This window comes from Fundulus heteroclitus, chromosome 3 (genome assembly GCF_011125445.2).
Source record: "Fundulus heteroclitus isolate FHET01 chromosome 3, MU-UCD_Fhet_4.1, whole genome shotgun sequence".
Taxonomy (NCBI): domain Eukaryota; kingdom Metazoa; phylum Chordata; class Actinopteri; order Cyprinodontiformes; family Fundulidae; genus Fundulus; species Fundulus heteroclitus.
Window position 1 is genome coordinate 25,764,576 of NC_046363.1, and position 23,978 is coordinate 25,788,553.

The 23,978-nt window shown below is 40.5% G+C and overlaps 1 protein-coding gene across 1 annotated transcript; it reads right to left on the reverse strand.

The window, feature by feature from the left end:
• Nucleotides 1-5: 5 nt before the first annotated feature.
• Nucleotides 6-19,916, reverse strand: LOC105928478 (neuronal acetylcholine receptor subunit alpha-7). The gene is made up of 11 exons (XM_012865748.3): nt 19,830-19,916; nt 19,481-19,543; nt 15,047-15,186; nt 12,924-12,968; nt 12,371-12,480; nt 10,979-11,058; nt 10,569-10,736; nt 10,048-10,242; nt 7,716-7,802; nt 7,524-7,633; nt 6-3,550 (listed from the first exon to the last, which is right to left on the reverse strand). The coding sequence occupies exons 2-11, from the start codon at nt 19,530-19,532 to the stop codon at nt 2,699-2,701; spliced, it is 1,839 nt and encodes a 612-aa protein (XP_012721202.2). The 5' UTR covers nt 19,533-19,543; nt 19,830-19,916; the 3' UTR covers nt 6-2,698.
• Nucleotides 19,917-23,978: the final 4,062 nt, after the last annotated feature.

The window sequence follows — 23,978 nt, forward strand, 5'->3', positions numbered from 1 at the left end:
ATATCTTGCAACGATTGAATCAACGTGGCATTGTATGCAGTTTTATTTTATCTTTTGTCTTTTTTTAAACAAAAAGTCATTTGGTAAAACATGACATGTACACTCCAAAGCAAATTAACCTGTAAACTCAATTTGACCAAAAACGTTCGAAAAATAAACACATTTCATTAAATCAAGACCAGATCACAGGGTCTTAATCAAATATGATCCACTGTGATTATTTCATCAGCACTTCAGAGCCCTTATTGGACCCACTTTGAGCAGTAATCTAGAGTGTTGACAGAGGTCTCATTCTCACTTTGTTGACGATGGCAGAAGCTGAACCTATGAAGAGATGTCTGAGCTTATGTTTGCCCATGGCTGTTTGTACCCACATATTTATGTAAAATGTTGCAAAAAAAAGAGTTCAAGACAAGTTTTTTTCTGGCAGAGCACATCCAAACCCCACTCTCTTGGCACTCAGACAGCAATAGTTTGGTTGAAATGCTGTGATAACCTCATAAACTATTGATAAATGTACCTGTGGATCAAATATTTATAATTCTTTTCACTGGGAGGATTGAAAATATCACAGTTTTCAAATATATTGCCAATGGGCCTAATGACACGAAATTCCCACCGTATGTTGTTAATAACCAGCATTATCTACACATACAAGGACATAGAAAAACAAATGGGTGTTAAAAACATGAAGAAACTTTCAAAATGCCATAGAAAGCCAGGTCTGGTCACTAAATGCCATCAGTATCTAGAAATCAATCCTGCCTCCTCTCAGTATTGCTTTATGTGGACTTCTTTAGTCTTAATTAGGCCATCATTGCCAACCTTTTGCACAAAAAGCATGCTATGACGGGCATGAGCAAAGAACTCTCTTAACCCTTTCGCAACCTTATTGTTGCTAAACAGACGAATAGCAATCATTAGAAACGTATTTCTAAACATCCGAATGTCCCAGTGAGCACAGTTACAGCCGTAATCCAGGAGTGAAAACAAGTTATTTTCACCATTTGCCAGGTGCTTTATTCCAAACTTTCTCACTGAGCCATTAAAATATTCAGAAGTGCTGCCAGACAATCGAAACACACTCCCAGAAAACTTCAGAAAGACCTGGAATTATTGTTTCTCCATGAAAACAACAAGTAATACACTCAACTGCAAAGCCCTCTGTTCATGGTCATAGCACAAGACTGCACTGCTGAACGAAAAGCATGCTGAAGCTAGTTCAGCATTTGGACAAGCCAATGAAACACTAGGAGATTATAGTCTAGTCAGATAAAACCAAAGTTTAAAACACCAAATTTAAAGGAAGAATGGCATATCAGCGCCAAAACACCATTCAGACAGTTAAGTTTTGAGATGGGGAGATTTTTGTGTGGGTCTGTTTTTTACTACGCATATGCTACTGAAAGATGCATAACTGCAGGAAGGATAAATTGAGAAATCTAGAGATTTTAAGAAAGTGATATAACATGAAACGAGGGTGGACGTTTCATCAAGGCAATGAACCAGAACCCACAGCCAAGAAAACCATCAAATGGTTTCAGAGAAACTTAATAAAGCTGTTAGAATGGCTCAGTCAATAACTTGACCAACTGAAAATCAGAGTGCATAGAAGAGGTCCCCAGAACCTTCAAGATTTTAAGAGAGTTTATGAGGAAGACTGGGTCAAAAACACATCAGAACAATGCATGCAACTAGTTTCTACCTACAAGAGACGTCATGAAGGTTTTCATGACCGAAAAAAAGGCCTTTTTGGTAAATTTAAAACACATTTCAGCAAGCCCCCAACATGCTTTTTTCAGTAAATCAGTTTTGTTTTTTTTTTTTTTGTTTGTTTTTTTGTCGTGAGCGAGCAAAGAGACCATTGCTCTTTAAGGACTTTACTTCATAGTAAAGCTGTATCAACATAATTCCAGGACTTTCGGAAACAATCTGTAAGTGGCCTCTGGCTCTTGGACAACTCTATGATTGGTTTCAGCAGATGGGCACCAGCTCCTCTTACTTTGCTGAGAAAGAAGTTTTTTCCAACAATTATTTTCGTGCTGTCCCATGAATCGTTATCTGAAGAGTCATCAAGGCACTGGGGATGTTCATTCATTCATCGTCCCAGATGCATTGAGACGTTACACAGTCTCTGCACTTTGACTGACGTTTTCCACCCTAATGGGACAAAGCTCTGTTGTTCATGAGGGAATGTAGTATTATTGGTGTGTTTAGCTAGTTAGTGTGAGTAAGAGGTGTGAGAGCTGCTGCTGTTGGCATGCTTTGACATGGAGATTGAACCAAAACCTTCAAAAAAAAAAAAAAAAGCAAAGCCCCCGTGGAAATATCGGTAAACAAGCTGCATGATTTCATCATTTCACAGTTAATAGTTCAAATGCAGATACACAAGAATAAATGTAACCCTGTTCTGCTTTCAACTGGGCATCATCTTACAAATGCAACACTTTACAAATTTAGGTTTAAGTCAGATTGTATCATTTTCACGTGAGTTCTGTTCAGAGTTCTCCTCTTTAAAAGTAATTTATTCTTCGACTTCTTTTCAGCCTAGTGTAAGATAGGAAGGTTTTAATATGTTCCATAAGAAAATTAACTGTCAAGTTTCTGTCAACAGTCCTTCCTCGCTTTAGAAATCAAAATTGTGCTTCCATCCTTGTCTCATCCCACCGCTCTTTCTCAGTCTTGCTTCTTTACCCTTTCAGAGGAAGTCTTTTGACAGAGCTATTCCAAAGTTAGGTGCAGCCATGAGGATAGCAATGGTGCAGATGATGTTGAAAACACTGAATCCGACCAGGCATAGGCGGTCGATGACGGCGGCAGCAAACTGCCACTGCTCAGCTAGGTTCAGCTGACGGTCCTGCTCGCGAACGCGTTCCACTAAGAACTGCACTTCTGTCAGAAGAGCCTGTAGCTGGTTGTCCACAGCGGCAGACCGGATCATCCCACTGTGGCTCTGCAGGGCGGCTGATCTCCCGTCTCCAGGCTCTAAGCTACAGGGTCCAGTGGCTGTACCTGCTGGCTCAGGGTCTGGAGATACTAGAGTTTCCAGCTGGGGGCTCCCAATCTTTGAAGAATGGAGATGTTGATGTACTGGTATATCTCCAACTGTTCCTCGCAATGCAGCCCCTTCATCGCCTTCTCCCCCACCTGGTGCTCTGTTAGCCCTCCCATGACTGGTAGTTCGGCACCTCTGAACAGGTTCCAGTTCAGCAGTGGTCTGGAAGGTCTGAAAGCCCATGTAAGGCAGATGACCATTGGGCTGAGGCGCTGGGTTGGAGCTGGGATGAGGCTGCATATTAGCCTGGGAGTTTGGGCGGTGAGGAAGTTGGTGGGACAGAGGGTGGCTGAGCTGCGCCAAGGTGGCCTGCAGGGAGCCGAGACTCTGCGGCAGGATGGAAGGAGCAGGGATGGTGGTGGTGGTGGTGGTCGGAGAGGACAGGGTCTTGCTGTGAGAGTCTGCTTGGCTCCTGGCAAGAGTGGGTTCTGCTCCCTCTCCCGGTCGCTTCATGCGCAGAAACCAAGGGACCCACTGCAGCAGAACCAAATGCACCTGACGGTCAATGACACCAGAACACAATCAGAACAGGTCGACAAGGAGTCACATTACAGCCCAAACAGTAAACGCGTTCTCAAGCCCACGGCTACTGCATGTAGAAAAAAATGGCTTAAATGTATGTGGCCGCTAATAAGTGGTGGTTCTTGTATCAATGGCGCTCTAGGGGAGGCACTCCGTGCCTCCAACCAATTGAAACGTAAAAATAGGATTCTTGGGCAAGACAAAATGTGGTGGAATCTAGCAAAAAACATATAGCCCCCTGTCCCAAGGACCTACTCAACTTCTTTATTTATTTTTCTACCTGGATTATTGAGATGCTTCAGGACATGTAGGCCCCCCTCTTCTCTGCAAGGAGCAAGGGGGACTACTCACCAAAGAAATATTCCCTTGTAGCGTAATGTATAAAAGCAATAGAACTTGTTTGTGGCAAAACTGACAGATAATCTTTATCTGGTGCTGATGCCGCCCCCTTTCTAATACTGCCCTGGGCAACTGACCACATAGCCTTTATCCAAATCTGCATCTGTCTGTTGTGCCTTTTTTATTTTTGACCCGTACAAATTATAAAACATACCATCCCCAACCAGCTGCATATGACTTCTTCATTTTACTGTTAAGGAAGGCCTTGTGATTATAAATTAGAGAGCTTTACATAATAGCAGAGCAGCAATATTTATCAGTCAGCAGTTATGGGTTCCTCTTCACTCCTGCCCTGGATGGCACTGTAGAGTAAAATAATTGATGCCCATCAGACCAGGATAATAAGTGTTTTCAAGTGGCCATTTCCAGAGGTTTTAATGTAATTAGGAAATGGCCACTAACAGGAACTGTGGAGGTCAATGAAAGAGCAAAAGCCTTTTATGAGAGAACTGCTCTTATAAGATGAGGAAAATTAAAAGACGCAGTTTACTGGAAATAACCCGTCTGAAGATTCAGAAGACGCTGAAGTGGGGATGCACTTATTTCTGCATTAACAACTGAAAATGCTGGTCTTTTAAAATTATTCAAACTTTTTCACATTTTGTTCAAATTCATTCATAAACTTAATTGTATTTTATGTGATGGGCCAACAAAAAGTAGGGAATAATATATATATATTTTTTATTAAATATATCCAAACTATTGTGTGCATTTGTATTAAGTCCCCATTACTTTTATACCTCTAATAATATCCAGTGCAGTAACTGAGACTTGATAACAACATCCTGACCTTTGACCACTCAATGAACCACTGTTGAGTCTCTCGTCCAACGTGAAACAAGCTAGGCACACCTGCCAGACCTACAAGACTTGGCCCTCAACCTAAAACAACAGGCCGGGCCAAGGACCACTTTCATTGACGAAGCAGCCAAGAGGCCCACGGTAACTTGGGAGGAGCTGCAGAGATTCACAGCTCAAGCAGGAGAATCCATCAACACAATGACTATTGATTGTGCACAAATCTGGCCTGAATAGAAGAGTGTTAAGATGAACGCCATTGTTGAAAGAAACCCAAAAGAAGTCTTGATTGCAGTTTGCTACAAGTCTTATAGAAGAAACAGCTCTGGTCAGATGAGAACTGGATTGTTTTGACTACATGCTAAATACTACACAGGTGAAAACTATCACTGCACTATACCCTAAACACAACATCCCCACGGTGAAACATAGCAGTGGTGGCATCATGCTTTGGGGAGGCTCTCCTTCAGCATAAACAAGGCACCTCATCAGAGTTGATGGGCAGCTGGGTGGAGCAAAGCAGGAGGCATTCCTGGGAAAAAAAAAATATAAGTAGCTGGAAAAAAAGATTAGAGCCAAGGTTCCTCTTCTAGGAGGAAAATGAGCTACAAACGGACCAAGAAGGGAATGGTTTATGTCAAAGCATAGTAATGTGTTAGAATGGCCTAGACAAAGTTCAGATCTAAACCCATTTCAAAATCTGTTGCAAGTCCAGAAAGCCGATGTTCAAAGGCACCCTGAGTTCCATCTGACGAAGCTTGAGGAATTTTGCAAAGAGGATTATGCAACAATGTTAGTGTTTAGCTGGTAGATATTTACCCCTAAATACTGGTAGCTGAAAATATAGCAAAGAATTGTTCTGCAAAGTATTGACTCATAGAAGCTAAATATAAATGTAGGCCACAGTTGTTAGAGTTTTATTTTTATACTATTCCTTTAAGCCATGTATTATTGTCCTTCCACTGCATAATTATATTCTACGTTGATTGGTCTAGCTTGACAAAGTAAATACATTGAAGACTGTTGTTGTCATGTGAGAAAATAAAAAAAAGTTCCAGGAATATATGGTTTTCTAAGGCACTGTAGCTGAAAAAATGCGGAACTCCTTAGTGGTTGATTGTCCTTGGTTTTAGTTTTGTAAAAGGAAGGTATCAGTTCATCTAGGTATAACCAGCTATGTAGTCTAATGTAAGTGAAAGGCTTTCTTAAAAGGATTACGACCCCAAACACACTCACAAGTCTACCACAGACTGCCAAAGAAGACAAGAGGAGAAAGTTATTTACTCACACCTCTTTATTTTTAGCTGTGACTCTTAATGATTGAATTAAAGGTGATCTCAAAGGAGCAATAAGATGAATTTTATTATTTTAGATAGAACTAAAAAACAGTGAGGTGAAAAACTAAAGGCATCTTTTCAGATGGACTATGGTATGGCGTCACACACCATCTCTCTGCTGTTCTCTACTGTGTTGTTTACAAAGCCGGGCCGGCCGCGCGTGCGTGCATGTACGTCCATGTGAACAGCTGCCACTCAGGGCTTAGCCCCTCCCTCCGCATAAAATGCCACTGCCACATTCAACTGAAGGCGAACAGGACACGTTATTACCACACACAAAAAAAAACTGCCTTCAGCAAAGAAGTTGTCAGATAAGGAAAGAGACAAAACGAGGGTTAACGCTGGCCTCGCGGTTCCAAGGTGGAGAGCATTTCGAGAGCAGAAGCAGCTCCAGTTTGACTGGAAGCTCGCTTTTCTCCTCCGGTCAGGTTAGTAACAGCATGAAGTCAGATGTTTGTTTCTGTTGGTGTTACAGTCTTGTTGGACTTGAGTTGCTCTGTTGATTCAATTCAATGTAATGCTATAATTGTGGATTAATTGTTGGAGTTTGACAAGCAATGGGCCACGCGTTACTGTTATGTAAGGGAAGTAGCTGTCATACCCCAGCTAACACAGTTGGAGTTGTTTAATGCAGCACGGTGGTCCGTGAGCTGCCTACCGTAATCCTTGTGTACATACAGGGCATGTAAAATTTAAATGGATAACTGTTGGTGCTTAGATTTTGGAGGTAGAGAGAGGCGTGGCTTGCTACACATCTTGTTTTAGTCAACAGACTGCTCAACAGCAGGGGCGGTTCTAGACAGGGGCCAACAGGGGCCCATGCCCCTGTAGAAATGGTCCTGGCCCCTGTCATGGCCCCTGTACTGAAGACATGATAATAAATACACTTCTCATAATTATTTCCAATGGTAAAGAAACCATAACTGACTGGTCCCTTTGACCAATATTATTTTTTACCTATGCAGTTTTACACTAAAAAGAATTTAAAACTTAAGATGTTCCATGTTTAGCTTTAGCCGTATTGAGCTGGGGGCAAAGTTTTCAACTGCTAGATCAGGGGTCCGAAACCTGCAGTTCCAGAGCCACCAGTGGTTTACCTAATATTATTACACATTTAAATATTGCCATTTTATTGTTTTTTATTTTTTTTTTGTTCTGTGCCCCTGTGAAAAAACACTGGCCCCACCTTGGCCCCCCTGGTAAATTTGGTCTAGAACCGCCACTGCTCAACAGTACACCTACTGGTGAAATTGTGCTTATTGCTTCTATAAAAGAAGAGGAACATGTATTATTTCTGACCTTGTTAAGGCAATATTTGGTTCCTTTTGCAGCAATAAAAGATATTGACAATAAAATCCCCTCCTCGCCACTGTAGACACCCATCAAACGAGCTAATGTTTTATAGAACTCACCCAGCGCGGCATTTGTCCGCTGTTTAGACTGTGGTGGTGGAACTGGAGGACGATGACTGTGGCTACCACCGACATCCCAACAATCACCATGGTGCTGGCAAAGTACTGACCTGAAACACACATGCTGGTAACTATAAAAGATAGCAACCTCCAGACATAATAAGTGTGCAAACACAAGGAGAAACAACTAACCAATCAGTGGTACTGAATCGGAAGTGGCGGGCATAATCTCTGCAACCATCAGCATGAAGACAGTTAGAGAAAGCAGAACCGTGATGCCTGAAGGCAGACACAGGACACCAGGGAGTCATGGCGTGAGAGACAAAGAACAGACGTCTTGTGAGCGTGGAGGTACAGGAGTCCCAGCACAGTAAATTATGTATGATGTGTTTGATTTCCTGCCTCATCACCCATCTTTCTGACACTCGAAAGATCACACTTTGTTTTATTCTTTATCTTTTCTGTCTTTATCACCACCTTACTTCCAGTTGCTTCCTTCTGCTTCATTAAAGCACTGATATAAAGTTCTGCTTTCACGTTACTGAGGAAAGAGTTCAAGAAAAACACTTTAACACAGGTCAATATGTGGTTAAAAGTATCCATGCTGGTTGTTTTCTTTCCAACCAAAAACCAGTATTTTATTTGGGATTCCTATTGTTTGATCAACACAAAGTAGTGCATTGCTGTCAAGGAGGACAAGGAGATATAATTTTACAAGCATTGTACAAATCTGGAAATCTGAGAATGACCTCCTATTTTGCAGAATCACCAATTTTTGCTGCTGTGTGTTTTCTATATGTCAGTTCTACAAATTTATGTTTTTTTTTTCCCATTCTTCCTTCTGAAATGACTCAAGCTCAGTCAGATTGAGTAGAGAGCATCTGTTAACATGGGTTTTCAAATATTACCACAGGTTGGTGATTACATTTTGGCCTAATGCATGAAGAGGCGTTGATCTGATCCCTGCAACTCAGGCTGCTTGTCTGGGGTCATTGTTCTGTTGAAAGCACCATGTGCCGGGTCATTCGCTGCCTGTGGCAGAATCTATTACAGCATTACACTGTAACAGCTCCACCCATATTACCATTAACCCTGATTGTTTTTTCTGTTCCTGGTACAAAACAAGTAACCCCACAGCAAGATGCTGCCACCACCATGTTTCATAGTTAGGCTGGTGTGTTCAAGATCCAAGTAGACCAGATAATTCAGTACTGGTCTACTCAGACGAGATCATGATCTTCCAATGGCTATGTCTCTTACATCAATTGTACCAGACTTTAAAGGGGACATATCAGGCAGAATCAACTTTTCTAGCCCTTTAATACATTTTATTTTATACTTGGAGTCGTAGGAGTGCAGTAAATTTGAATTTAGTCTTTCCAGAAGCAGTGTAGATGTCCTTATATTCTTTTTGGGTCATATTTTTCACGCCATTCAGTTTTCTTTGTTCCCTATTACATTTTTCAATAATCACATCACAGTATTTGCTGCGGAACTGCTAAACAAGGTCATGGACTTCAAGCGTACCAGTCTCGCGAATTTGCTATTTTTTTTATTTCTCGGAGCGATTTTGTAGTCCAAGCTAAAGCTACAAGTGGATAAGTCATTGGTTGTTCATTACACCGTTCCCAAGCATACTACAAAAATGACAAAACGGGAGGAAGTTGATCAGTCTGCAACCTGTAGGGTGGCGGGGTGTGAAGGGCCTCCCTTCAATTTAAAGAGACATGCACCAAAACGAGTTGCTTTCAGACGCACCTCAGCACAGAGGTAAAAAGGGGGAAACGTGGGGGTTAGATTACGAGGGATTCAGACCAAAGTATTGCAGTTCCACTTTCTATAGACCACAACTGAATGATTTCCATGTAAAAAGGAAGGTTTGAAAAGCACTATGTGTCCCCTTTAAATGGGACTTCTTTTAAAAAGTCAAGGCAAGATTTTAGGAGAAGACGACTAACCGTGGACATGCTGACAGATTTTTCTCTGCAGCTCTCTCTCCAGCATTGATCATGAGCTTCCTACGTGCTCTTCTGATTACTGCTATCTGTGCTCGACCTGCCAGTGTAGGTGGATGGTCATGTCTTGGTAGGTTTGCAGCTATGCTATACTACAGAAGTGTTTTCTATTAAACCCGTATTTTGCCTTCAGATGTATTTTAGCTTCTGAAGGAATTTGCTTGCACTGGATTTTATGTTGTGGAGTCAATGTAAAGGCGCCGTTATAGAAACCCTTTTCAGATTTTTATTTCTAAAAATACAAAAAAATTGTTGTTGTTTTTTAAGTCACAGTTCTGCACTGCTTTCTGTTGGACTATCACATAAAATCCCTGTTGAATACATTATAGTTTGTGGCCTTAACCTGACAAAATAATCAAAAAGCTCATGAATACCACACTTTTACAAGTCACTGAGTGCACAGCAAGACACGAAGAGATAAGATATTATATCCCTGTTCTCACATACAGCACGTCCCTTTCCTTTCATCACATCATTCTTACCGCCTCTTTTCAGTTCTAATATCTCACCGAGGCTGATCTTCTCGCCCGAGTTGGCCGGGAGCAGGAAGACCAGCAGGGTCATGGAGGAGAGGAGCACACATGGGACGAGCAGGTTGAGCGCGTAGAACAGAGTTCTCCTTCGAAGTGTTACCACGAACGTAACATCTGGGTACGGCTCGGCACAGCAGTCGTAGAAAACCTCATTACGACCTCCCGGGACCTCTGAGCAGACAGGGAAATAAAAAGATGCGGCACAGAAATTTACTGTTCTGCAGCAGAACGTGACTGATGTAACTAATAAAATGTTTTTGTGTTTTGGCCGTGCAGTTACAGGCGGGGTGTAAGAAAAACCGGACCGGCGTCTATTAAAAAATACAGCTGCATGTAAATCTTTATTTAAGATGCTGTGCACGCATCAGGGTTAAAAATGTTGCTTTTTGTAATTAATGAAGAACTGAGAGAAGACGCTTTGAACTCTGGCAGGTTTAATTAATCTGTGAATATTTGCAGATACATTGCGTTCTGGCCCAGTTTCTATGCATTCATACCCATAAGGTCCCACTCTCCGTTGGACATGTACCCCGACACGTCTGCCTCCTTCATCTGGATGTCCAGCAGCCAGCCATCAAAGGTCCACGAGCCGAACTTCAGCTCACAGCGCTGGATGTCAAACGGGAACCATTTCACATCTACATTGCATGTGCTGACGAATATCCCTTAAAATCCAGAAATAAGAAGGAGAATTAATTAACAGTGAAGCAACATACCCCCTATATGTGACACAGAGAGGATGTGATTAATAATTAACTAATGGCAGTCATGTGGAAGGAGGGGAAAATTAGAAATATCTGAACGCAGCAGACGTTGTTCTAAATACATTTTCTGCAGGAGGAGTACACTTTCTGAATGAATAAACATGCAGCGTTTAAAATCGGAGGCTCCAGCTGTGGAGACGTACCTGGAGGCAGATACTCACAGAAGCCGCTGGAGTTAACCAGCACGTTGGTCTTAAACGTAGCGTCAAATTTATCGTGAGCGCTGGGTAAAGACAGGAAAGTGATAAAGGTTTAGGCAGCACCAGCAGCGAAGGTTTTATTTAGATTAAATGTTTCCATAGTCAAGCAATCCGACTTTTCCACATTTGTAACATTTTGGAAACTGGTCTTGGTAAAAATTATTTTACCACACAGACTGAAATTTAGAAATTTGACTCTAGAGCTGGTTTACGAATCACGGGTCCAGTTTAAAGGCTGATTGAGGAGGATCTGAAGGAACGTTGTGAGAAGTAAACCCTTCGTTGATTGCATTTTTCTATGGGGTCTGAAACTCAAAAAATTAAGTAAAACTTAATTTGTCAAAGCAAAGCTAAAGTATGGCATGCAAAAATAGACTGGGTCACAACACGATGCATTTTGTTTTTTCCACTGTAAAAATTTGGGATTTTTCATTTTTGCAGATTTAAGTGTTGCAGTTTGTGTTCATTTTTGTCCCACTTAATTGTTTCAGATCATAAAACAAATTTTAATATCAGACAAAGAGACAATGATGATGAGACAATAGTGATGGTTTTGGAGTGGCCTAGTCAAAGTCCAAAACTGAATCTGATTAAGAACCTGTGCTATTTACAATCCAAAAAAATCTCCCCTATTTCTTTTTAGATGTGAATCTTTAGGACAATGGTCTAAGGCAGGGGTCTGCAACGTTTTAGAATCTAAAGAGCATTTTATACCTCAGTCCAGCTGAATAAAACTCGTTTAGAGCTGCAGATGTCACATGATATTTCAAAAAAAGACTAGTAATGTTTGATTTCTGTATCTATTATAGGAAATGTGTTGTAATTTCTGATATAAAATAAAGAAAACTATAACACTTTTACATGGATTATACAATTTCTTCAACAATATGTTGATATTTGTTGGAAATTTAGTAAACAAAAGCATATAGTTTCCAGTCTAATGACAAGAAAAATTTATTTAAGAAAATATTGCTAGTACTCAGTGTTGTTTTTGTGGAAATTCATTGCAATTGTTCTATGGAAAACACTGCTAAAACCTACCATTGTTATAGCATTTATATGTAAAAACATTAGTTGGTTCTTTGGTATTTTCAACCAGCGTTTTTTTAAAGCCATTGTCAAAAGTCCAAATAGTCAATTGTAGCTCCGGAGCTACAGGTTGTAAGCCCCTGGTCTAAGGAATGAAGTATCAAAATTAAAACAAAAGAAAAACATGCTCGGTTTTGTTTGTTTTTCCAGATTTGGGTAACAGTAAAATCTATTTCTACACATTTCCAGACTTTGCCGAGCTACAGGAACCATTTATGGGTTTGTTTCCATGTATGAGTCACATACCTGTTGTAGAGCAATATGTCAGGGGTCCACACCTGGTCAGGGGTAAAACGAAGGTTCTTGACGCCGGGATACTCTGACTGGTTCCACTGGAGATAGTGGTCATACCACTGCTATGAGACAGAAACACACACCTAATCAAACTAATGTAAGAGTTTGGTAAGTTCTGCACGTATAACCTTTGCCGTGTCTTTCTTTGAATGCAACATGCTTGTTCTCAGCTTACACGCTTTGAGAAGTTTACACTGTAATATATCGAGGCAACGTCTTCATTTTAGCTCAGGCTTATAAAGATTTAGGGTGCATAAATTGGGATTTGGGATTTTGAGCTATAATAATAATAAAGCAAAAATAGATTCATCCAGCTCTCATAAGACCATGTTTAGGGAAGAAGGAAGAAGCTGTCATCCTGCTGAGCAAGCCATTACCATGATAATGAAAGCCAAACAGCATCCGGGATGACACTGAGCACAGTACTGCAATGTCAGGCGGCCTGCAAAAAGCTTTCTGCTACACAGATCAATACCACATTATTAATGTTATCTATTATACTCACCATCTGCAGCCAGGCGTTTGTGGTGAGGATCTGATTCTTCTCATCCTTGCATGACACAAAGCAAATAAGATGATAAAGGAATTTGCAATTCAGAGAATAATTTCTTGCTCTTTTAAGACTGTCTCAAAAACCTGCTGCATTTGTTGTTTTGCGTTGTACTTTGCATCAAGATCTGAACGCACAGTAGTTGTTTGGAAATTTGCTGACTCTTTTTCACATTAAACAAATGTTTTAAACAAATAGGATTATTTATCTATTTACCCGTAGATATAGTCAAAGTATGCTGTGTTCTGTAAGAATGCCTTATTCTGTAAGGTGTAACATGAAAAGTCCAACTTGCGAATGTCTTTGAACCTTTGTTCAGACACCTGCTGCTCAGTTTCACTGCACTGTACTCCGGGTTACCGGTGATCATTCAAGCTGAAAACAAGTAAGGGACTGGGAATCCTGGCCAATACTTGCGAGGCATTACAGCGTCCAGACCATAACCCGGGGAAGCAAGCTGAAATGCCTTCGCCTTTCAACGTGTTCAAACACTTTTTCTTTCCCTATTCTGCATTTGGATGAAGTTTATAATCACCACCGGACGTCCTTCCAATGGCTGCCTGACTGAGAAATCAGAGATTAAAAAGGCTTCTTATTGATGCACAGCTCACAAGCCAATAGCCGCTACAAATGAGATCAAGAGGATCTCCTCTAAGTGGGAACACTTTGCACAAGGGCACTAATCACAGCAGCACTTCACCAATCAGTCCTTTATTATAAGGTGGCCAGTGAAAAGCAGTGCTCTGCCTCGAGGCGCATCGCAGCTTGTTGAGAAAATGCCAGGGGCATTTGAAATGTTCTCCAAACCACGAGAAGAAATATCCTCTGAACTCGATAAAGTGCCGCTTTTTTCCACCTACAGGGCTATCAAAAAGGATTTACTCCCTGACAGGGTTTTTTTTTATTTTTCTGTTTTGGCTTTTTTGTCTCAATGAAATATTTCACATATTTAAAAATAAATACAAAAAGCAGTTTCCATACTGTATGTATGATTTGTTTTCGTTATTAATGTGCATAGTTCTGACGTGTGTTGCTGTTGTCTCAACCAGGGCTCCCTTGAGATTTCTGATCTCATCGAGACTTCCTGGTCCCATGAAGGTGTCAGAATAAAGCATTTTCATACAATAAATTAACTGTTTCAGCCACATTTTTTTGGTTTTAATTTCGCCAGCAGGTCTGATCGAGGCCCGACCTCTAGAAGCTCATACAGAACCTTCCCAACAGTCAAACATGGCGGTGGTAGTGTGATGGTCCGCTTTTCCCCTTCAGGAACTGGACCATTTACCGAAATTGATTAAAACCACCTTGGAGAAAATCCTGAAGAAAAATATCCAGTCATCAGTTAAGATGAAGCCCACTTGGGTTATACAGCAGGACAACGATCCAAAGCACACCAGCCACTCCGGCTCCATAACGGCTCAATTAAACCAAAATGAAGGTTCTGGAGTGGCTTACTCAACGTCTAGGCTAATATTTAAATGAGATGCTGGGGCATGATCCACAACAAGGGTGCTAAATCTCAAAAGCCCTCCAGTGTGGATGAATGAAAGCAATTTAAGACGAGTGGGCGCGTTGCCATCTAGCGCAAATTCTCGGCGGCAGTCTGATGACAGATATTAGTTTTAGGGGGCAATTACTTTTTCACAGCACCTCGTGGCCAGCAGTCAGTCTCTTTGGTTTCCTTATATAGGACATTTTTGACCAATCTGTATAATCTGACCCAATCTGTATAATATGATTGAACTTGACTTTGTAAAGTGCCTCGAGATGACATGTTTCATGATTTGGCGCTATATAAATAAAATTGAATTGAAATTGAATTGAATTTGTATGAAGGTTTTTGTGGATAAAGGGCGGGTTGCCTGAACAGATAATTGATGGGACTACGTGGAGTTCTGCATTTTAAAAAGAAACCCAAAACCCCCCAAAATAACAAACTAAGCAAGCACTCGAGATGTCTAACACAACATTTAAGAAAAGGTTTTAAAAGCCACATAAACAACCTGATCTTTTCCCCCTATTTTTTTCTTTTTTAAAGGTATTTTCTGGGCTAACATAGAAGAACTATTGAGGCATACCACGTCCATGACCTGTATCAGAGTGAAGGAGAAGTGGACAGTTAGGGCCTGGGAGTCGTTGGCCACTGGTCTCTCCATGGGGTTGTAGTCCCTCAGCAGCTCCTTGAGAAGAAAACGCTGGTGTGGACCCTGCTCTGACCCTGAACAGAGGGAGGTGGGCGGGAGTGATGAAAGGGAGAGGCAGGGGGGAAAAAAATGTCCGTCAGATCACGAAATAAAAGAAAAGTGACAAAAGAAGGACAAGTACTGCAATTACAGTGACGGATGCAAAGAAATAAGATCCACGGGATCATTTGGAAGTTTAGCGGATAGAAATGTGAACGTCTGCCCAGGCAGGGGGAGAAAAAAAATACGAGTAGGAAGACAGAAATAGTCCTGCTCTTCTTAATCAATTACGTCTTTGATTGATCACAAGCACCCAGTAGGAGTCTTCCTTCTTCCATAAAAACGTCAGCTTCATTTTATTCAGGAAATATTGAGGTCATTAAACACTGAAACACCCCAGACAGAAACACACACACACACACACACACACACATGGCACTCACAACAATGAGGGCTAGAGAAGCACTCGCTCCTTCCCCTGAAACTGCGCCAAGAGCCTAAAATCACCGCCGACTCATACTCGCCTGTGTAATCCTGGTTGATTTGGGGAGACGTGTTAAAGGTGGGCGTAAGAAGCGCTCTAAATATGCTAAAAACAACTGCAGAGTTCACAAAGTAGTTGTACTCTGTTCTGCAGCCAGCCTTCCCAGCGGGAGAGCTCCTGAAACAGTGTATGATTAATGTCCCTCACTGTGGGGTGTCAAATCTATATTCACTAACTGAACCTTAAATATCAGGCTGACTCCACAGACGGAACGCCTTTGTGCAGGTTAATAGTCTCTCGGTGTTCGTAATGCCCCGCTGTAGGTAATTTGCCACCATAAGTACCATTTCTTTTACCTTTCTGATCTACGGCGTGCTCCACGTTTATCATCACACCTTGTGTTAAAAGCCTTAAAATGTATTAATGTTTCATTGCACTGGTATAACCTCTTAACAGAAAATAAAGACTCGACACTTCAGTCTGAGCGCATTTATTCAGCTGGAAAGAAATCTAACCACAGGAAATGCTTGTGTTCATCAAAACCATTGCCGCCATAATAAGTGGCATCTCTAACAAATCCTATGAAATAAGCATTCGGTCTTACTTTACTGTTTGAGTTGGTCAAAGTGTTGAGTAATTTATATTCAGGAGGCTATAAATTCCTACTTCACTGCCGTCATTATTATAACGTGACGCAGAGGTCTGTTTCTTTTTTCCACAACTCAAATTGGGGGGAAAATGAAAGCAGGTAAAAAGGAAAGGGCCACCACAAAATAAAAAAAACCTCTTTACCTACAGTCAGAGAAATAGTTTAAAGACAAGACAACAACTGGAACCAAGGCAAACGGTTGCAAGAATGATGAAAGTTGATCATTTCATCACACAAACTCATGAGGAAAGTAAAAACGGCAGAAACAAATCTCAGAACGTCTTCCACGATCCCACAATCACAAACATAAAAGTCTGCTGCGTGCTAAATGACAATAGGACTTTAGCGTTAAGCAAAGGATGAATACAAGGATGTAAAGGTACCTGGAGCGTGGTGGAGGGTTAAGGGTGCCAGGGGACTAGGATGATGATGAACTTTATTGTCCCAAAGGAAATTTGTCTCGGGTAAAGATTCAGGCTGCTGGAAAGTCTTGCAATGATTTCTTTAGGATGCCAGAATATTAAAAACTGAAACCTTCTGGGCTGTCACTAGGCAGGGTAATGACCGCATCGCCAATTACATGAATTAAAATGAATTAAACACAAAATCAACCTGACAAAATCCCCAGAGCTAAAACTTATTTAATGTAAAGTTAAAGTTCCTTTCAAAACATATTTAGACCCTTTGAGCTTTTTCACCTTTCTTGGAACGTATTGCATTTTTTTTTTTGTTTTTTTGACAGACAAGCACGATGTGAAAGTGTACTTGTAAAGTGGAAGGAGAACTATCCATTGTTGTCATTTTTAATAAGAATCTGAAAGGTGTGGGATGCATTTGTATTCAGGCCTCCTGAATCTATTCTGTGCATAACCATATTTCATGCATTTGCAGCTACAGGCCTGTTTGGGTACCTCTCTACATGTTTTGTCCATCTAGACACTGAAGCTTGTGCCCATTCTATTTACAAAATAGCTCAAGCTCAGTGAGATGGGACGGAGAGAATCTGTGAATGTTCGTTTTCAAGTCTGGTCACAGATTTTCAGTATAATTTAGCTTTGAACTTTTACTTGGCAACTCTAACAAACAGACATACCTTCATCCAAACTCTCTGTCTGTAGCTCTGGCTGTAAGTTTAAGATTGTTGTCCTGCTGGAAGGTGAAACTCCATTTCTTTTTCCACATACCTTCTGTTTGCTTGTTGTAAGCTATAAACTTATTGTAGCTTTCTTTCAACAATGGTTTGCTTCTTGCCCATCTTCCACAATGGCCAGATTTGGCGAGTTTAAAACTAATAGTTGTTGACAGCTTTTCCCACCTAAACTATGGATCTCTCCTCCTCCTCCTCCAAAATAAGGGTCTCTTGGCTGCTTTTCTGTCTGTGCTCTTGACCGAACATCTCAGTTTAAGCAACATTTGATACCTTGGTAGGTTTGCAGTTCTGTGAGACTCTTTTCAAACTCAGATGGTAGATGGACCATTGTTCCGTGAAATGCTCAAAGTGTAGGTTATCGTTTAATATCTTTAAATCTTAGAAAACCAGGTCTTTCTACTTTTCTCCTTGGTCTTTGTGATGCTGTTTGTTCACCAATGTTCTATAAAATACCTCTAAACTGAAAAGCTGTGTTTTTTTTTTTTGTCTCACACCAACTACCTTTATGTTCTCTTTAACTCCATCTATGAATCTCCTTTTTGGTCTTCCTCTGGGGCTCCTGCTTGGCAGGTCCATCCTAAGGATCCATCTACCAATGTTCTCACTATCCATTCTTTGTACGTCTCCAAACCATCTCAGTCTAGCCTCTCTGGCTTAATCACCAACATATTTAACATGAGCTGTCCCTCTGAGGTATGCATTTGTGATCCTACATATCCATCTTTGTCACTCCCAAAGAGAACCTCAACATCTTCATCTGTGCTACCTCCAGCTCTGCCTTCTGTCTCTCTCTCAGTGCCATTGTCTCTAAACCAAACAACATTGCTAATCTCACCACCGTCTTGTGCACCTTTCCTTTTATTCTCTCTGATGCTCTTTTATCACACAACACACCTGAGACTTTTCTCCACCCGTTCCAACCTGCTTGGACGCGTTTCTTCACCTCTTTTCCATATTCTCTGTTGCTCTGGACTGTTGACCCAAAGTACTATAAATCCTCCCCCTTCTTTAGCTCTGCTCCATGTAACCTCACGGATCCAATTGGATCCCTCTCATACTCATGTTATTGTGTCTTGCTACGGCTAACCGTCTTTCCTTTTCTTTTCAGGGCTAACTTCCATCTCTCTAGATTTTCCTCCACCTGTTCCCTGGTCTCACCCCAGATCACAATGTCATCTGCAAAAGCTGCAGAGATGAAGATACACACACACACACACACACACACACACACACACACACACACACACACACACACAGATTCTTCACTAATTAGGGGACTTAGGGGCTGTTCTTTGCACCAGATTGTATTTAGGTGTATAAGAGTAAAGTCGGCTGAACAAGAAAGCAGACCACACTTGTCAGATTAGTACTATTAATATTATCACAGCTATACTATTTTAGGTTAGTCTATTAGGTTCAATACAAGTATAATTCAAATAACAAACACCGAATTTTGTAGTTGAAAAATTCAGAAAGGGTGTGAATATTTTTGCAATGTGTGGTACTTTTTTTTTTTAACTATACAGCTTCACAGTCTCGCAGATCTCATCTTGACCACAATCTTCACAGTTAAAGGGAATGTTTGCATCTATCTATCTATCTATCTATCTATCTATCTATCTATCTATCTATCTATCTATCTATCTATCTATCTATCTATCTATCTATCTATCTATCTATCTATCTATCTATCTATCTATCTATCTATCTATCTATCTATCTATCTATCTATCTATCTATCTATCTGTTGTACAATATCTTACTGTCTCATTGTTACCCTGCGGTCGGGAAAGCACACACAGGATGCTTTCTTCTATATAAACTGCAAAGAGTATAATATAATAGTGTGGCTGGTTCATCATGAAAATGAATCTATTTTCTTTGTGTGCATTGCTGCACACAAAGACCCACTTTGTTTCTAACTTACTGAGAAGACATTTTTTTTCCCCACACCAAATCAAGCATGTACAAAAATCACATTCAGAAGACACACTCGCACTTGTTCATGCATGGTCCCGCTCAAAAGCGCCGGTCGAAGTCACTCACCTGGGAGCAGAGTCGCAAGTATCAACAGCCAAAGAGCCACCGCTTGCCTCATGCTGCATTCCTCTATATGGGCGCAGAAAGAGTTGCAGTGGGAGAAACGGAGATGGAGGGAAAAAATGGGGAAAGTGAGGTAAAAATTGGCATCTGTGTGGAAGAGGGAGCCCACAGAAAAGAAGCAGAGGTTGCTTGTATAGTCAGCGGTGGCGGAGCAGGAAAAAAAAAGAGGAGAAAAGGAATAGGAAGAGGGAGCAGCAGACACAGAGTGGGTGAGACATGCAGTGAAATGAACACTCCAGTAAAGAGGGAGATGCTGTGTGGGAGTCAATCGGATTCAAAGAGATGGGCAAACCTCAGCCTGTGGTCAAACTCATCCTTTGTGCTTCAATGAGCTTTCATTCCTGCAGACTTCATGGCAAACAATTATCTGCAGCCAAATGTCAATCATCCTCAATCCTGTTGCCCCTACTGACCATTTTCTAGACTGCTTAACTTTTTTGAGTAATCATCCAGAACATAGTTTATACATGTAATGAATTTCTATTTTCATCTAACAGCTTGTCAAATAAATTTAAACATACAATGTTTTTCAATTCCCTTCATTTTTTTTTTTATTTATTTACTGCAGCCATTCATGATTGTAGGGAATGAGTGATGATTAAATTCCTTTTAAACAAGAGTAAACTGACAGCACCACATTCACAACGCAACGCTGACACCAACTGGATGAGGCAGTTTTTACAGCCTAAGATTAAATGCCTCAAAATGGCCCATGCCACATCATGTTCCTGTATATACTGCCTGATCTCTTGGTTAAGAATCTTTTTTGAAAGTTTTCTTTGTGTATTATAAAACTTCTTTGCTAATACCTTGTCCTGCGCTTGAGCCCTTCCTTTACCACATCATGACACACACTCGCATGCATCTGACAGTGAAGTTTCTAAGGCACAGAAGGGTGTTGATTGATATGCGGAACCTGATAACGTTTCCTCTTCCCTTTAGCAGCAGATATTATACCTGAACCAGTCTATCATATTTTTAATCTCTCTTTGCAGACTAACATCATTCTAGATATGTGTAAGACGGCTTTTGTTCTCCCTGACTGAAAGGTGGTGATCCCAATTCTTCAAAACAGTTTACACAGAGGCCTAAACAGTGGCACCAATGGTCAAAACTACACATTTTGTTTGCAAAAGGCTCCAACTCCACCAAAACATTAAACATATGGAGCAAAAGCACATTTTGCCCTCAAACAACACAACTTGCACACAAATGTATGAGCCCTTCCAATCACTCATTACACAAGGGGCAACAAAATACAAAATACCACAGTCAATGTGAATCAGTGCAGCATTGCTGGTTCATTGTAGCCAATGACTGAAAAAAAAGAATGAATAATCAATAAAATTTGGATCACAGCATATCCGATTCTGGATCCATTTTTTGCAAGAAGGCAAATTTTACTACAAATGACACTGACATGTAAGCTGCGTACAGTCTTTGGCTACAATGAACCAGCAATGCTCCACTGATTCACATTGAGTGTGGTATTTTGTATTTTGTTGCCCCTTGTGTAACGAATGATTGGAAGGGCTCATACATTTGTGTGCAAGTTGTGTTGTTTGAGGGCAAAATTTGCTTTTGCTCCATATGTTTAATGTTTTGGCAGAGTTGGAGACTTTTGCAAACAAAATGTTTAATTTTGACCATTGTTGCCAGTGTGTAGGCCTCTGCGTTAACTGTTTCGAAAAATGTGGGTGTTGAGTTGACTGCGGCGTCAAAGCAATCAATAAAAACTGTAAATATTCAAACAGAAAATACTAGGGCTGTCTGTCTCTTCTAGTCTCTTCTATCTTGACGAATAGGCCACATGGCTTCATCTACATCACACTCAATATTTTCCCTTGCGATGCACATAGGGAAAAATCTTCTTGCATGTCTAATCCATCTTTGACATGCCTCTGCATCTACATCTTGGGCAGCAGCAGTCATTGCATCGAGCAAGGGCATCTGCACATTGGGGCAGTGATCCTGTACCTTCCATCTCCATGCACTAAGAAATTCCTCTATAGGAATAGATAGAGATGTATATACTGTATAGCAGCAATACCTGCTCTCCTGTTGAAAAACTCTTACAATGGATGCAACCGTGTTTCTATTGAGAACAGGTTGGACTCTTTGTCCCACCACTCCAAGTAAAAGGCCATGATTTACCACATGATCAATCACAGTTGCCCAAATTTCATCTGTAACTCGAGCCCTTCCAGCTATACCTCCACCTCGCACACGGATTCCTCTTCCTCGGACTCCTCTTCCCCTGAGCCATCTACCTCTGACTCTCATCTGCCTTAGACCATCCATGCTTGCACAGAACAACGCACAACACACCACTTTTTAGGCCTGCAGACTGACTGCAAATTGAAAAGTTGTGTGAAGAAGTGCCAAACGGGTGCTTCAGTCATTTCATACCGATCAACAAATTTCTAAGACCTGGGAACATATGGTTTCTGTTTGGCTACCACAGCTAAAGCAATGGAGTTTGGACTGCATGAATGACATCTGCGTTAACTGTTTTGCAAAAGGGTGGGGAAAATGTGTCAAACCAATGAAAATGGGTTAATTCATTTGCAAGAGGTGTCTTTTGCTCTGCTGAGATGGTGATGATGAAGACTGAGAGGTTGCCAGTTTCTTCAAACAGGTCAAAGCAATCAATAAAAAGTGTAATCTTGCTTCATCTGAGACCAGCCGTAAATGCTGATAAGACAAAGGTCATGTTGTCTGCTAACAAAAGAAAGTTCCACAAACTCTCCCTTGCATAAAAAAACACAAGAAGTATGCCAATAAGGTTTGTTGAGACCTACAAGTACCTTGGCATAGGAATTAACAATGGGCTTTTTTTAAGTCATCTATTAAACATAGATACCTATATACAGTATGCTCTGATGTTGTTGAATGCACCTGCCATCTGCCCCTCGCTCCGTATGTTGGAAGCTGTCTATCATGGAGCATTACGGTTCATAACAGCCTGTAAATGTCTCAGTCGTCATTGCAGTTTATATTCTCGGGCCAACTGGCAATCATTGTCACTCCGTAGACTCATGCATTGGAACATTTTCAATCTATAAAGCTATTCTTGGTTTGTTACTGCCTTATTTTTTCTCCTACATGTGACTTTGACAGTCCAGCCAAAGACTTTGCTCTCTGGGATTCATCTCCTTCGGTGCTCCTTTAGAACATTCAGAACTCTGCCCTAATCAACCTAGAGCACTCTATGGCAGGATCTCTGACTATGCATATTGATTCCTCTGGGACAATTTAAATATATATTAAGAAAAATAGAGAAATCGTCCTATGACAATTGTTATTAGGTCATATGAAATAAGCTTATTTCTGTAATTAACACATAATTCCTTTGTTTATTGTGCATTTTGAGGTCATCAAGCCTACAGGGTTGTGAATGTCTAAATAACCAAATGTGTTATTGGATATTACTTATATCTACCACAATGAGTCCTTATATAGATTATAAATTGATTTTAATATATGATTTTTTCCCCTTAATATTGAAATTTTTGCATCTTTCTCTTTCTTTTTCTCATCCATCAGAAAGGTTATAGAAATGTTTGTTATTTGCTGCCTGAAAAAAAAACAAAAAAACAGAATAAACACAGAAATACTTACCAATGAGGTTCTTGCTTTAAAATTTAATACAAAATAAACAATAATTCAGAAACCATGTGACACAAAAAAAATTAAATATTGTTGTCCTGTTCTATCTGTTGTTGTTGGTCAGCTAAAAATAGTACATTGCACATTCTATACAGTATGTAAATTCATACATTATAAAGTCGTATCATTTAATATTCTAAGTACATAAGTAGGTAGAGTGCCTGCATACACCGGTGTGGGCTTTTTTTTTTTAACAAAAAGGCAGACCAGGTGAAGTATGAAACGGTGAGAACTGATTGTTGTTCTAGCTTGCGTCAATAGATTAATAAATCATCAAACAGGGAATCTTTATTCTTGGACAATACACTTCTTTCAGCTGGATACAAAAAATATTTCTCTGGCGTATCTGTGGCTCTGGACCTAGGATCTTAACAATAAAAGGAATTACTACTATAAAATGTTTTGCGTGTTCAAAATTGTGGTTGATGGTATCAGTTAATATTGAATATTAATTAATTAATTTGAAGTTTTGTCTCAGTCAAGTGTCTTTACAGAAGCTATGTTTTGGTCGCTCAAATTGTACATTTTGACAGAGAGTGTGTACTCCCTACCTGCTTCAGTTATAATCTATACCTGTCTTAAATGATCAAAGTCAAGACGCATTAGTATGTGTGTTTTTTTTTTTTTTTTTTTTATTTCGACAGAGTTGTTTGACAGATTTAACATTACTTTGAGTTTCACAGATAGTTAAGTTGCCTGCTAAGGACGCAGCGGAGAATTATTGGAACGTTGCCCCGTATGGCTACGTCACTCACATGCGACGGTGCTGCCG

What these genes read in the sequence shown, in the direction of transcription:
- LOC105928478 (XM_012865748.3), bottom strand. Translation starts at nt 19,532, where the DNA reads ATGAGGCAAGCGGTGGCTCTTTGGCTGTTGATACTTGCGACTCTGCTC. An exon ending in ACTTGCGACTCTGCTCCCAG is followed by an intron (nt 15,187 to 19,480) that starts GTGAGTGACTTC and finishes CCCTCTGTTCAG; the next exon opens with GGTCAGAGCAGGGTCCACAC. An exon ending in TGATACAGGTCATGGACGTG is followed by an intron (nt 12,969 to 15,046) that starts GTATGCCTCAAT and finishes GTGTCATGCAAG; the next exon opens with GATGAGAAGAATCAGATCCT.